General features: G+C 47.4%; 1 protein-coding gene across 2 annotated transcripts in view; it reads left to right on the top strand.

Annotated features, from left to right (window-relative positions):
* Nucleotides 1–12,378: 12,378 nt before the first annotated feature.
* The window catches only part of GAB1 (GRB2 associated binding protein 1), a 115,148-nt gene continuing 111,101 nt past the window's right edge, over nt 12,379–16,425 (top strand). Inside the window, exon 1 of one of the 2 annotated variants that reach the window (XM_061552264.1) lies at nt 12,379–12,991. In XM_061552264.1, coding sequence (XP_061408248.1) covers nt 12,923–12,991 — 69 coding nt within the window. In that variant the 5' untranslated portion in view covers nt 12,379–12,922. The remainder of the gene's footprint in view (nt 12,992–16,425) is intronic. The other variant, XM_061552265.1, reaches the window with a different exon arrangement.

Raw genomic sequence — 16,425 nt, 5'->3', positions numbered from 1 at the left:
CTATGAACGCCGGCACGGCACACGATGGGGTGGGTGGAAAACACCACGCTCGCACCAGGTACACATTTTGAGGCTGAGTCGACCTAGGGGAGGCCCAGACCGGTTCAGATAATCGTTACCGGTGTTGGCCGTGAGCGGGGATCGAACGCGGGTCTCCGGGTTCGTAGCGAAGCGTAGCGCTAACAGCTACTCCACTATCGCTACCGCATGGGACACACGGACACGTACACACACCCTGAGATTTCCATCTTAATTTGAATCAGTGCCCTAACGTCACTCGGTACACACACACACACACTGCACACAAATAGCTCTCTATCTTAAATTACATCAGATCTCTCCAGACCACGTGGAAAACGCGTTTAGACACACACGCACAGAGCCTTGATTTGAATCAGCGGTCTCTATGCCACCTGCAACGTATTTACCAATCATCAGGTGCGTGGAGCGCGTAACGACCTGTATTAAAACGGAGAGGATTTGTAAAGGGGAAAGACTGAGCACGGAATATTTAACGTGCTCGTATTTGAACTTCAACAAGAGTCAAAAAGTGTTGCGGTTTGGAATGGTCTCCACGAGTCCGGCGATTAAAGGGAAGCCCAAAGGTCAGATGGTTGGTAGACTGCCAGGGCATATGGTGTTCGGGGTCGCTGTGTCTGCCGTGCAGTAGCAGCTGCTGCTGCAGGATCTGGTCGAGGGGGAGAATGCGTTGGTTGCGAGGTTGATGATGATGATGGTGGTGGCATGAACGGCTCTGCCCTTAATGAGGTCTTGATCATCTTCTTGGTTCTTTCGGTAAAGTCACGTAGAAGGGAAGTAATAAAATAATAAAAATAAAACATAATAAAATAATTCTTCAGACGCTGTCTCCCCGACAGACCTGGTCTTCACCTGAGGACGGCTGCTTGCGTTGTGGCCGAAACGTCGTGAGAATTATTTTATTATGTTTTATTTTTATTATTTTATTACTTCCCTTCTACGTGACTTTACCGAAAGAACCAAGAAGATGAATCCCTGCAGTCACGAAAGCTTTAAATCGAGAGATCTTGATCTTTAACTCCCCCCCCCACCACCACCTTCTCTGAGCACCTGCTATGGACAAACACACCACTGGTAACGTTTTAAAGTCGCCATGCAATTCGGTTGATGTGAAGCGCACAGTACAGACTACAAATACAATCCATGGATCGCGTTCTCTTCTCCTCTGTCGAGGTTGCTGTCGCTTTCGAATCATGGACACGAATTTTGCTTCCTGTCCTCGTGATGACCATTTCCCAGCGCCTCCCTCCCCGATGCATTTGCATCTGGACCCTCGTCATGACCAGCCACGGTATATCCACTGCTGGATGAAGGCCTCCGTTCTAAACGGTTTTGCCGTGAAAGAATCCCTCTTACCGTGAGGCTGCACCCATCTCAGGCCTATATATAAGACCTTTTCAGTCGCTTTCTCTCTCTCTCTCACCTGAAGACGGTCGCTTGCGTTGCGATCGAAACGTCGTGATCCATTAATTTTCTATCTACGTGATTTTTTTTTCCGAAAGAACCAAAGAGTAAAGAATCCCCCTGGATAGTTTATTCTGAATTTACAAGTTAGACCAGGGGTGAGGCGCTCACGGCCCGCGACTTAATTTAATTAATCCGCCCCACGGCCACATGAGACCGACGCCACCACACCAAGACAGTAACTATAGAGTGCTTAAGCCATCGCCTTGAAAGCATCGTGGCCGCACTCGTGGGGTACGAGACCCGGCAACGCTGTTTTCTAATTTTAGCACTCCCCGAGTCGTCATCTGTTGCGTTTCGTAAAGTTCTGAGCACACTGTCACATCGTCATAAACATATAATAGGGTTTTCCCTCTTTTTTTCTGGCAACAAAACTGAAACCGTTTTACAAGGAATCATGTCTGCATTAACCACAATACTTGAAGCCAAAATGCAAACAAAAAAACACACTGATAATATATGCATAGTCCTGAAACTGATTGGTCCACACCAGAGACAGCTTTCTTTTGAGGCTCGTCTCAATTGGTGCTCGACCAGAGGACGCCAAAAGGCGTACAGCTCAAAGACAATGCACTATCAGAGTAATGAGGGCTCGGGGTGAGCATCTACATCATTAGACCTCGTTTTGCCAGTACCAAATTATAATTATAGGGTTTCCCCCTTTTTTCTGTGACCACAAGTACTGTGGTTAATGCACAAATGATTCCTTGTAAAAAGGTTTCAGTTTTATTGCCAGAAAAAAGGGGAAAACCCCTATTATTATATTTTGGTACTGGCAAAAGAGTTCTAATGATACCGTCATAAACGTTTAGGGTGAACTAAACTTTAGTCTCAATTTTAACTTGTTTTATTTTGTTAAACAGGCCAGTGAAATGACGTGCGGCTCCCGCCAAAGGGAGTTTCTGCCGTGGTGCAATGGGCGCGATCACAGAGTCAGGTGGATCGATAGGCGGCGTGTGTGTGTTTGGTCGGGGGGGTGATGTTGTAGGGGTTACTCCCAGTGCGCGCTAATATGTTGCACTTCGGGCCACCAAAGCAAACACCAACGTAGCCCTTCATCTTGCATTGGGAATTATTGCATTGGGCACGAAGGGCAGGCACAGCCGCGGTGTAAGAGTCGCCCCCGGTGGATTTGACTTCAGGAACAAACAACAGATGACGCCCTCGCTGGCTGATGGTGTCGCGGCGTCAATAATTCACGCGCCGCGCCGCTGGGCTCGCTCTCCGCCCGCAAACGTCGCGGACACATTTTGATTAATGACAAGAGCATCCGCGGGGTGGGCGTGGGTCAAATAATGAGTTTTTGGGATCGACTAACGAGTTTGTGGGATCGACTAACGAGTTTCTGGGTCAACTAACGAGTTTGTGGGGTCGACTAACGAGTTTGTGGGTCAACTAAAACGTTTCTGGGGTCAACTAACGAGTTTGTGGGGTCGACTAACGAGTTTATGGGGTCAACTAACGAGTTTCTGGGTCAACTAACGAGTTTCTGGGGTCAACTAACGAGTTTGTGGGGTCAACTAACGAGTTTGTGGGGTCGACTAACGAGTTTATGGGGTCAACTAACGAGTTTCTGGGTCAACTAACGAGTTTCTGGATCAACTAACGAGTTTGTGGGGTCAACTAACGAGTTTGTGGGGTCGACTAACGAGTTTATGGGGTCAACTAACGAGTTTCTGGGTCAATTAACGAGTTTCTGGGGTCAACTAACGAATTTCTGGGGTCAACTACCGAGTTTTTGGAGTCATCTAACGAGTTTCTGGGTCAACTAACGAATTTCTGGGGTTAACTAACGAGTTTCTGGGGTCAACTAACGAGTTTCTGGGTCAACTAACGAGTTTCTGGGTCGACTAACGAGTTTCTGGGCCAACTAACGAGTTTCTGGGGTCAACTAACGAGTTTCTGGGTCAACTAACGAGTTTCTGGAGTCAACTAACAGGTTTCTAGGGTCAACTAACGAGTTTCTGGAGTCAACTAACGGGTTTCTAGGGTCAACTAACGAGTTTCTGGGTCAACTAACGAGTTTCTGGGGTCAACAAACAAATTTCTGGAGCAGACTCAGGAGGGGAGGGGGTAGTCGCTACTTCATCCGTGAGCGGATCGAACGTGGCGGCTGCTGCTGATGATGATGAACGCGAGCGAAATCGGTGGTGGCGGGCGTGAACAAAAGGCTGATTTAACAGAGGAAACAAACAAGCGAACAACCAACGCCCGCGCCTCCTGCCACTAGACACGAAATGGCGGTGACGTCACCACCGCGCTTGTGCCAGGCTAAGTGCACCGCGAGCGACATACACAGACGCACGAAGGCAGATCGAGTCTTGAATTGTTCGTCAACATTATCGCAGCAGTAGAATTGCAGTAGAGTCGAGATCAGTTTGAACAGTGTGTGATTGAAGTGTTGGCAACATTCTGTGTGCAGTGTTACAATTTCGTTTTTTTGTTCCCGAAAAGTTTGTGGCCAGGCCGCTTCTGAAAAAGAAGCTAATATAGCCCAGTGGGCTTTACTTGGTAAGGTAATAGGTTATATTTTAAAATACTTTATTAAAAACACGCTTTAATTAAATGTACCGTACTCGTAATGGCAAAACTTCACGACTGTAGGAAGTGGCCCCGAGATTTGCCATCACGTAAGGGGCCGTGGCCAATTACAGCCAACGTCAGTTGAGCGTGGACAATTAAAGCCAAGCAAAAACATAACATATAAAAAACAATATTTAAAAAATATATATATTTTTGCATACAATATAGTATTGTCATCAGTATGACATAAGTATACGAAGTTTTCAGTCGATACCATATTGGGAAGTGGGTTAAAGTTGAGTTAAAATATTTGAGGATATGACAACGACGACAACAACAACAGACAGAGTGAGTTAAATAAAAGCGTGCAATAATAATAACAATAATAATCCCCCCCCATCATTGTGCAAGAGTGCAGAAGGGTGGTCACCACATCTACGCCTCTATATAAGGAACGAAACAGTAAGACTTCTCCATAAATCTGGCTGTCGCCTGATGAAGCTGGTTGTAATTACTGGCGAAACGTCGTACTCAGATTGTAAATGTTGTGGCTTGGCTCTCCAACACACCGGTGTGCTGTACTAGTATACTACACTATACACTACACTATACACTAGTGCTGTACTAGTGACGAATTGGCACGTTCTGTTTACGTGACAACCCTTACTGGTTGGCTGTCGGGTGGTGGCGGGTTTTAACGACACTTTTATATATTTACGCGATCTAACTTAAAAAAAAACCTCTTATGGAGTTCCGTTGTATTTGTATTCTTTAAATTGATGTGTGCACCTTTCCTCTACTTTGCAGTCCTATCGTGTTTTTTTTTATTTTTTATTATTACGTTCTGACCCGCCCCTACTGGGCATCTGTGAAAAAGACCTTCATATTTTATTCTGTTTTACTTTTATTATTTTATTATTTCCCTTCTACGTGACTTTACCGAAAGAACCAAGAAGATGAATCCCTGCAGTCACGAAAGCTTTAAATCGAAATTTAAGACCTTCATAGCTCATCGGATTCCTCCAGTCTAAATCCATCTTCTGATTCTGAAATCCCCAAACGATGTGTGCTGCCAACGCCTTAGCAGACGCGTGAAATGTTTAGACGGATACAACTCATAACAATACACACACACAGACGTGTATGTGTGTGACGATTATCTGAACCAGTCCTTGGCCTCCCCTCGGTCGACTCAGCCTCAAATGAGTACCCGGTGCGATGTGTAAATATCACCACAATGGAGACAAATGCGGCCGGGCGTGGTTCTGGCCACCCACCCTTTCTTAGTTGCTCACTAACAGCACTTGCCCCCGATATTATGAAGTCACAGGCGCTTTGCACTTGTAAATCATCTTCATTGAACACGAATTTCTTTATAGCTGCGTCTCGTATTTAGTTTGTTGTCCTTCCTCTGCACCCGCGATTAGCACGGTTAGCTACGTACGGTGCAAAAGAAGTCCAACATATATACAGTCTGTAGAGGGGTATTTTAGATTTTGACGTGGTTCGCGTGCACTGCGCCACGAACCCGGCTACCTGAGTTCCATTCCTGGCCACGGGCATCATCGGTGCGTGATATCGCTGAACAGTGTTTGGGCCTTCCCTAGGTTGACTCAGCCTATAAACAAGTACCTGGGGAAACATCAAATGCGCCCGGGCGTTGTGCCGACAGCACCTCGTGCGCGGTGCGCTCGTCTCAAGAGTCTGTAAGATTATAATACCGGTGGGGGGGGAGGGGCCTCTTTGTCTTTGTGTATTTGTGATCCACCCGGCTGAAACCTCTGTCAAATTATTTACCCGCAGGAAAGCATCATTGAGTCCCAGGATGCACACAAACAAAACGTCTCTCCCTGCCTCACCTAAGACGCAGTAATAGATCACTGTGCATGCTATGATGCACTGGCGGAGCCAGTGGGGGGTGGGGTGACACGTGCCCCCCCCCCCCAATGATCTGACCGAAATCCCTAATTTCGATCGGATCATTGGAGTGTATTAGTAATAAATCGGTATTTTGCGACCTCCACTGCCACTGTGTAGCATATTATGATGTGCCAGGGACTCTATGAGATGATAGGACAATATTCCGAGTCCATAATTGGAAATAAGTAACGGCAAAGCGGTTATAAGTGACTCACAGAATTGTGCGCAGTTGCGTATACAGTACACGATGCCGGTCACACACGGTTCGGATTCAATCCTCGATCGATGGCTGCGCCATCGCCGCACACGCGTCGAATAAAAAGCAAGGGACAAGTCCTTACTTACTCACAACTCCTCTATAATTTTTCATTGCTGGAGGGGTTGCCCCCCACTACCTGAAATTCCTGGCTCTGCCATTGCTATGATCCACAGATGCCCTCACATTGCATCTGCGTTCACTGCGTGCAGATTGTCGGGGCAAGTGCTGTTAGCGAGCACCTATTAAGGGGTGGCGTTGCCGAAGTCTTCACACCGCACCGAGGATTAATTTGTGGCCGAGTTGACATAAGGGAGACCCCCAGCGATAAGTTTGATGCCACGCGCCACTGACATTCAGCCATTCCGCGGATGCATGCGCAGTTGCGCAAACCACAGCACCAACGTTTCCCCACGTATGCACTCATACGCATTCTTTATAGCATATTCATGCAAGGTGGGCGCGAATAGCTGAACGTTTTCAGTTCCTTTTTGTCTTAATGCACAAACACTCGTGCGCATGGAAACTGCCAATACAATAGGATCTCAAGGGAACACGGAATGTCCACGGGTTTGAGCGCGTGGAATATAAATTCGGCATTGTTGGAATTTCCAAAGCACGTGTTTGATTCTGTTACTCGATGTGTAGGCGTGTGCTTGAAAGTGGATGTCAAAGAAATGGTTGTTTCAAATCAGACACCTGGCAGTAAGGAGTTCACGTGTAAGGCACACAGATGTTTAGTTAAACACTTTGTATCCTGCACTACTTGTTTTTACAGCATCAGCGCAACGCAAGTGCATGCGCGATTCTTCTTGGGCTATACGCGGCGCGATAGCTCAGGCTACCGCACAGATAACACTTTGAACTGAATTGGTGAGTCTGACCAAAGCTCGTGTGCATTCACGTTAAGTACTGCTGGACTGCCGAAACTCAGATAATTTGAACTGCTGTGTGGTGGTTCAATTCCATTTCCTGTATTTCAAGGACATATTCCTTAAATAAACACGGACTTTTCCATACCCAATTTTACACCGAACTTTAATATGCGACGTTTTCAGCGTACACATGTGCCTGAAGAAGAACGTTTTTTAATCAATTCGTATGACTCACCATGACAAATAGTTTGAAAACACGATGGCTGCAAATCAAATGGAACAGAATCTGAAAAGTGCACAAAGAAGTACTGTGTAAGGGATATGCATGCTGGGAAATAGAGGGACACACGTAGAGTACTCGGGGAAAAAAAGCAAATCGGAGACATTCCGTTGACTGCTGCGGAAAATTTGGGATTGACCGGGCACAAACGCTCGGAGGGATAACGGCCGAAGGACGAGGCTGGTGACTCAATGTCAGCCAAAGGATGGACACGCGCCTGAGAAGGCGGCCAGCACAGAGACGGGGCAATGGAGATTGCGACATCACGTGACACTGGGATAGGCAATGGCTGATGCATTTAATTTTGAATACCGCACAAGGTGCCAATGGTGTATAAATTGCTAAGCATCCTTGAGCATTCGATATAAATGGAAATCACAACGGGACAAAGGTCTCCCCTTTAGCTGAAAGCCAAGTTTCGCTATTAGCGTGCAACTGTTAAGGCCGGTAAGGCCCACGAAGGATGGTGGGCGGCTCACACTACACCTTTGTCTCCAGGGGGCTGATGTTCACACACAGCACCAGGTAATCGTTGATTGCTTCAACGTTCTACCAGAGGCCAATGACATGAATCAAATCTGGGTTTCTTGGATTGTAGTGCAGCATGTGAACGACACATTGCCGCTTCTTCCCACGAACACACACACGTCAACACACATGACCACGGGGTTGTGTGTACAACATGAGCGTCTAAGGCGTAATTGCAATTTGTGTCTCCTAATGTGACTGCAGATTATTGGCTTGACTGCTGGATGGTCCTTGCTATGGTTAGCATATTTATGGGAAATGCAGGAATGTGATTAGTACTGCAGTACTGCAGTACTAATCACATTCCTGCAGTACTGCAGTACTAATCACATTCCTGCATTTCCCATAAATATGCTAAATTCCTTTTGATATGCAAATCCCTTTGTCAATGCGCCCAGCTTATATATATGCTCCAAGCTCGTGTGCTGTTTCATTCAGACTCTGTCGCCTCGACGGACCTGGTTTTCACCTGAGGACGGCTGCTTGCGTTGTGGCCGAAACGTCGTGAGAATTGTTTTATTATGTTTTATTTTTATTATTTTATTACTTCCCTTCTACGTGACTTTACCGAAAGAACCAAGAAGATGATCGGAAGGATCGATTTGGGCCTTTCGCAGAGCAGCCCTTCGTGTCAGAGAAGAGCTCACGAAAGCGGATTTCACACAATTACTTCTGAGGTACACATAGTCAGGGGGCAGCACGTTCCCACTGGCCCTGTCACGGAGAGTAATGGCTTGGCACATTTCAGTCAACCCGTTATCGAATTTATATACTCAGCCCGATGATGCTGGTTGCAATTACCAGCGAAACGTCGTACTCAAATTGTAAATGTTGTGGCTTCAACACACCGGTGGGCTAAAGCAGTGAACTATTTGTCTTTGTCAACGTGACACTTTTTTTACTGATTGGCCGTGTCGGGTGGTGGAGGGTTACGACACATTTATAAATAAACGCGATCTAAACCCAAAAACGTTGATTATGAATAACATTGGTCGCGAAAGCCTGCTACGTGTTAATCAGCACTGGAATTCAGCAAAATTAAACGTGGAATAAAATGTCATGAATCCAGTTTCATCGCAGATGTTTGCCTGGGTTTGAACCCAGGTGTTCAGTAGTGCCAGCTCAGCTCTCTGAACTATGAGGCTGCTTGCGTTGTGGCCGAAACGTCGTGAGAATTTTTAATTATTATTTCCATTCTACGTGACTTTACTATGAGGCAACCTGTTATCTTTGCAAAGAGTAGATTCTTGAATTGAATTGCGACTGATTCGTGACCATTTGTTGAATTGCACGCAGCGTGAATCTTCACACACCTCCAACACTCTGTGTATTCGGCGGTGAGATTACATGTACAGACTTTTGTCCATCCACTGATGGACGAGGACACTCTCCATACAATGGAGGCCATCGGGCTTGATGTGCACACTTCACCACACTGGTTAGTGCAGATGGGTGAAGGCAGGGAGCCTAGTAGAATAGAACAATCGATTTTTTTTGCTACACTCATAGTGAGTGTACTCTAACTCGACGTTCATTTGTGTTCACGCCCGATTCATTCAACATTCCCTGTTCAAGTGTTGCACGTCAACTCACAGCGGTGTGCTCCCCACAAAACCCGCAGTGTCACGTGTCATTGTTGTGTTTCCATTGTAAATGATCTTCTTTTGTCAACACAAGTGAGTCTTGTTTACACGGCATTGTATTATCAAGGCAAATTGGGTAAAATCGTACGTTCAATGCCGTGCAACCATCGATTGGCTTGCTGAGATGCAAAGATACGCCCTCGCGTAACAAACGATTCACTTAGAGTAATTACCTACACGCAGGCGACAACCACACAAAGGCAGGAAGGGCAAACATAACCAAACCTACCCCTCATGCCCCTAAACAGGTAAGTTAGTCAATGAGCCCAGCGTCTTTAATTAACATACAACGAGCCTTTTGCCCGTCCAAGGACGGATGTATTGCAGTACATTTGAAACTTGCAAGCGAAAAGCAGACCGCCACATGATATTCATTGCATCCATTCGTGTGCAATTTGTAAGGGCGCGGTGACACAGACTTTTTTCATTTAAAGGTGATAATCCCTTGTTCATCATGACGTCCTTTTTACTTTGATGTCTCAACAGCGTTACGGAGATCACGTGATGACGTGAGGGTTCTGCCTTTGTAGTGAGGGTTGTGAGTTGACGCCGAGGAGGGGGGGGTGCCTCGACCCCCCCCACCATGTGGAGTGACGTCACCCCCTAATTGTTATGAATGGGGGGGGGGGGGTGTCCATTTGGAGGACGTCACCTGTTAATGGTTATTAATGAGGGGGCTGTTCGATGTGGAGTTACGTCACCTCCTCATAATTACTAATGAGGGGGGAGGGTGCTCCATGTGGAGTGACGTCACATGCTCATGATTATTAATGAGGGGGGGGGGTCCATGTGGAGGACGTAACCTGCTCATGAATATTAATGAGGCGGGCTGGTCGATGTGGAGTGACGTCACAAGCGTTAAGGACAGACATTCCTGAGTGATTATAGTAGGTATTCAATGCTAATTGGAAATATAAAGCTTCTAGATGCGACCGCGTTATCAAGACCCTTGTACAAGTTGGGGAAGCATGCACATCTTAGAGAGCTTACAGGGATAAAAAAACATGGGGTAGAATTCTACTGACCTGATGAGGAATTTAAATAGAATTGTAGTAGAGGTGTGAATGGAAATAATTCATAGACAGTTTAACTGGGAGTGGGTCTCAGCAGCGCAAAGTCTACGACGGACGAACAGAGATAATCTGGCAAGTCGCTCCGTTTTGCCACAGCCAGTTGCGTAGACCCAGTCATCAGACCGGACCGAGAGCCTTTCACGAACATGTCAATCGCTCCTGTGCAGGTAACAGTGGCTGGCCTTTTGGAACTCTTAAGTCCAGAGCACAGAGGTGGCGAACCGTTCCGTAGCTACCCCGTGACTTAATTTCTTACGGCTCACGGCCACACGATGGCCCCGACTTCAAAGTGGAGAAACAAAAAAAATGCCCCGCAAACGATATTTATATCCGTCACTGCAAGCATCTTAGTCGCACGAATCGAGTTCTAGAGGGGAATATTTTTGACCTGGCAACGCGGGGGTTTCTAATGTTAGCAACTCCTCTTTATACGTGGACTCCACTGACTCCACGTGTCAATAAAATACGTACTCTTTGATTATTTCGGTAATTTTTTTCCTCCTACGTCAGCAGTTCTGCTGTGTTTCACCTGATGACGGTTGCTTGTGTCGCGATCGAAACGTCGTGATCTGTAAATATTCTATTTACGTGTCTTTACCGAAAGAACCAAAGAGTATAGATTCCTGCAGTCACGAAAGCTTCAAATAAAGAAATTAAATACGCTTTAGTCCAGACAAATATATAGTTCAGCAGCATTTGTTTTTAGCAAACAAACTCAGGAACGATTTCAACATCCTGGCTCTCACCGGCAGTCAGGCTTTGGGCTGCCAAATGTTATTGACGAGGGCACTCCACCTAAACCATCGGGGACCTGTTTAACGAAAAGCAGCAATACAAAATGTACAAACTCGCGTGGCCTCGTTGTGTGGATCATTGCGTGCTCGTTAGTGGCCGGCACGAGGAATACGTTCCTCTACCCCAGGCAGAGAGGCTGGGCTTGGCAATGAGTCTGGCACGGCGCTCTTCATCGCAAGCACCCGCGGGACACTGGCGGCCACCCTCGTGGCCTCCAATGTGGTCCCTGACATGCGGCCGCCGAGAATACCCAACGCGTGACAACACCCCCACCCCGTCATCATCGTGCTGCTGTCAAGCCCCAGTGGTTTCTAATGTGTTGGCGGTCCTCACACCGATGTCTTATCGGCGAAAGTGCCCGTCCGCCCCCCCCCCTCCTCTGAAAATGAGTGAAGGACGCTGGGTCTGGCGTTAAGAGCGTATCCGGCATGCTCATCGCACGGCCACCACGCGCGCGACTGCGATGATGATGAAAGGCAATGAATGAGTGTAACGAAGGGGGGCACTGCCCCTTCCTCCTCCCCATAACACGGCAGCCTCGCAGCGTCCCGCGTCTCCGCCCATTTCCTGCGCGAGTCTAAGGAGGGACCACGACGACGACGACGAGGAGGAGGTGCCGGGGTGGGTGGGGGGGTGTGGAAGCTCATTCACTAACACTGGGCGGGACTCCGCGTGCGTTACCGAGAGGGCGTGCTGAGAACGAGCACACTGGCAGAGACGCGCACAGACACACACACACAGAGAGAGACGCGCACAGACACACACACACAGAGACACGCGCGCAGACATACATACACAGAGACACGCGCACAGACACATACACAGAGACACGCGCACAGACACATACACAGAGACACGCGCACAGACACATACACAGAGACACGCGCACAGACACACACACAGAGATCCACGCGCACAGACACACACACAGAGACACGCGCACAGACACACACACAGAGACACGCGCACAGACACACACACACAGACACGCGCACAGACACACACAGAGAGACACGCGCACAGACACACACACAGAAACGCGCGCACAGACACACACACAGAGACACGCGCACAGACACACACACACAGAGACGCGCGCACAGACACACACACACAGAGAGACACGCGCGCGTAAACGCACAGAGAGACACGCGCACAGACACACACACAGAGACACGCGCACAGACACACACACACAGAAACGCGCACGCGTAAACGCACAGGCAGGACAACACGCGAATGTGGCATCCTCCTCCACGCGTTTACCAACCTTCGAACCTGCTTCGCTGCACGCATGGAAATAGGCGTCAACTATTCGGCTTAAGGAGAACACGGCGGCTAAAATAAGCGGCGCAGTGTTTATTTGTGTGCGCGTGTATCTTTTAGCGCACGTGCGTGTGGTGCACGGCACGCGGACGTACTACATACTGGTGTATTAACACGAAATAGGAGTAATCATCAGCAGCGGTAACAGTAACAGCGTCGTCATCCGCAGCATCATCACCATCACCGGCAGCAGCAGCACGATGAGTGGAGAAGTGATGTGTAGCGGATGGCTGAGGAAGTCTCCCCCAGAGAAGAAACTGCGTCGATACGTGAGTCACGAATCCTACGTCTCAAACACCAAGACAACACGCGTTCTCTGCGTAGAGTTCTGTTACATACAACTGCACTTGCGTTACCCTCTGTGACTTCCTAGTGGCACTGCATTTGCTTTGCGCTGCTGTGCCGTGAACGCACACGCGCACGTGTTAAACTGACGCACGCGTGTGTTTGCTCCAGGATAGTTTCGACGGTAACTAATTAATGAATACGCGCGCCCGTGATTTGACTTAATGAGAGCGGCACGTGATTGTGACCATCGGTGAACGCGCGTGTGACACGGGCCAATTTAGTCACACGGGCCACCTCGGTAAGTGGCGTTTCAAAGCGAAGGAGGTCCCCCGTGCCGATCGCGAATTGCCGTTGTGCACGCGAAGCTCGCGGCTGCTTTGAATTAAAAAAAAGTTTTTTTTTTGAACCGCCGATTCGCTCGCAGTAAGCCCTGAGCCAATATTGGCACAACGCATTAAAATGACTCGCGTGCTTCGAGAGACGCGTGCCCCCTTGGGGTACAATGCAGGGGATTAAAATGAACAAAACAATTGAACCACTGGAACACCATTAAATACTGTATCCGCGATAGAGTGTAGTGTGTGCTTTGTATTGGTGTGTGGAAATATTACCTGCGCAACTACAGCTTAACACGTAGGCTTTCGTGACCAATATCATCCATAAGAGTTTTTTGGGGGGGTTAGATCGCGAAAATATAAATGTGTCGTTCAATCCGCCACGCAGCCAATGAGTAAGGTTTGTCACGTAAACAGAACATGCCAATTGATTACTAGTACAGCACACCGGTGCGTTGGAGAGCAAATCCACAACATTTACAGCTTGCAGGTGAGTCTGCTGCCTACACGAGCAACGCGCTGTGGGTGAAGGATAAGCACAGCAGCAACTACAGTGTGCTTCGGGTGGTGCATACACGTGTTTGTGTAGCTAAGGAATTATTCTTTGGTTTTTTCGGTAAAGTCACGTATAAAAATAAAATAATAAATTAAATAATAGCATACGACGTTTCGATTGCAACACAAGCAATCATCATCAGGTATAATGAAATAGCGACATAGAATATAACCAGAAAACTATAGACAGACATATAAGCAGAAAATTAAGATAGCTAAGGAATGTAGGTGTATTCTGGGTTTTTTTGCTGTAAGGCATTGGGCTTAGCTGCTATGTTCTACTGTGTTGTTGCATGTATGGACTCTCCATGCGAAACGAGCGGTGCCGCAGTGGTGAACGCATTGCACTATGAAACCGGTGTCCTGAGTTCCATCCCTGGCCACCGGCTAACATCTGTGTCGAGCGAGAATGACCTGAACCGGTGCTTGGCTTCTTCCCCCTTTCACCAACACGCGTGGTGAAGTATGGTCAAACGTCCTGGATGACCAACGCAATCTGGGACGCCCTTTTCATTCATCAGTCGATGTACCAAAGAGGTGTAGGAATGAACTCCCCCACCCCCCCCCCCCCCCCATTTAACCGTGATGTTGATTCCCTTGCCCCTGATCAAGACCAGGCGTAACGCCTTCATGTTTATCTCTACTTGTGACCGACTGCCTCTCCCTACGAAATAAAGACGCCCACCGTCTACGCAGCATGTTGACGTGCGCTTGCATCGAAACGCGTTGTGAGCTCACATTGTATTGCGACGTGCCGTGTGCGAGGCGCGTGCACAGCTGCTCTGCTCGTGTGCGCGCGGATCCTCCTCGAGTGCCAGGGTTAAAAGTGCGCGTGTCGCTGTGTATGCGCCGTGCCTGCCCCATTGATGAGTGACCGTGACGATGTAGCCGCGCGCCATTTACCTAATGCAATGCGGTGGTCATATGCAGTTCAATTAAATTGATTGTCCTCTGCAGTGCAGTTTATCAAAGCGAATTCGTGCATTGCGGTGGAACTCGGTGCAACGCATCGTTCATCACGGCTTGTTCCAGCTGAATTGCTATTTAGGGGTCGCGACCAGAGCAGAAAAAATTCTACTTCCTTCCCCTCCATGAGTTTCTTTTGAAAGGAAATCCGATTTTAGAATACCGGCATTAATGTTTATGAAGTCTATACTCGGCCATGCCTTTCAGAAAATATATATTATATTAAAAGCGGTAAAGGCACAGCCATGCAATGGCTTGCTCAGGCCACTGCTAGAGCAACGGCTTTCACCGTAGGGAGCTCCAGAGAGCCTCTCTGAGACCGTATTTGGCCTACTCCTCCACGCTGGCAAGACGTCTTGGGAGTGGTGGGAGTAGCCACACTTTACCGCACGACACGCGATTTGCCGATCGACTAACTGTGGCACCCATTTGTACTGCTGGGTGGACAGATGCGTTTTGTGGGGGGAGGGGTAGGGTAGGATTTTTAAAAATTTGCATCAAAACGTCTCCAAAGATTGCCAACAAAACATTTCCGCACCGAGAGATGGATCTCTGGATTGCAAGTCCATTGCGCGAACCATTACACCGTGGCAGCATGCAACCGTGCAGTAAATAATGGGATACGTTAAGCAAAAGAGATAGAGAGGGTTTTCTCCTGGGTAAAATTATTCACGATTGTACAAATCAATGCGCATGCATCTCGTCAAATGTAGAGTAATACACTTTGCCGTGACTCAAGAGTCCATAACGATGATAATTTAAAGTAAATGCAGTGGCCGTTTCCCGTCATAAGAATGTTTGGAGCATGTCCCCAGTCAGAATTGTCTAACGGAGTGAATTGTATGAAAATTATTTACAGTGCGGTGACTTTTTTGTCAATAACAACAAATTACTTTCTGCTCCATTTGATTGCATTTTTTATAATTTCCAAACTGTGTCCGGTGGTGGGGTTTTGGTTGTCATCGGAACACAAGTGCAGTAAACCTATCTCTGTAGTCTTCCATTATTATTGTAATTATATTTATTCATTTCCCAGTGAGCTGTTAAAATTATTTCTCTCTGGCGAGGGTTGCCAGATGAAGGCATATTTGTTTTTTCCGTTCCTCGCTGTGCAGCGGAAACAGTTTTGTAAGGATGTAGATGCATTTGACATAACTGAGTGTCGTGAGAATTCGTATGCATTACGAATACGGTTGAAGCTGGAAATATACACACCACTTTGGCGCAAGGCCAGCTGTGATTATATGCAAAGTAGAGTGCTTTTGTGAGACGTTGTCCATTGCCTCTGCCCCTACTAGTGTAATGTAAGATGTGTTAATTATATCAGAACTGTGATTATATACGCTATGCTTATATCCAGTTTCTACTCTGGCACTATAATAAATAAAAAACCAAGCTCGTGCAACATGATCTCTATGGCCTTGGATGTCTTGTTGAGGTGTGAGTGACCTGCTGAGCATCATAGCAAAAACATTGACTCTGCTAAATTAGGTGTTTGATAAGGATTTTAAGAAGAATGTTCCCAAAATATTCACTTATCCCTCAACATTTTACACCTT

This window comes from Lethenteron reissneri, chromosome 16 (assembly GCF_015708825.2).
Source record: "Lethenteron reissneri isolate LAM-NWPU_2019-01 chromosome 16, ASM1570882v1, whole genome shotgun sequence".
In the NCBI taxonomy this organism is placed as follows: Eukaryota; Metazoa; Chordata; class Hyperoartia; order Petromyzontiformes; family Petromyzontidae; genus Lethenteron; species Lethenteron reissneri.
This window is presented reverse-complemented; position numbering and strand designations above follow the sequence as displayed.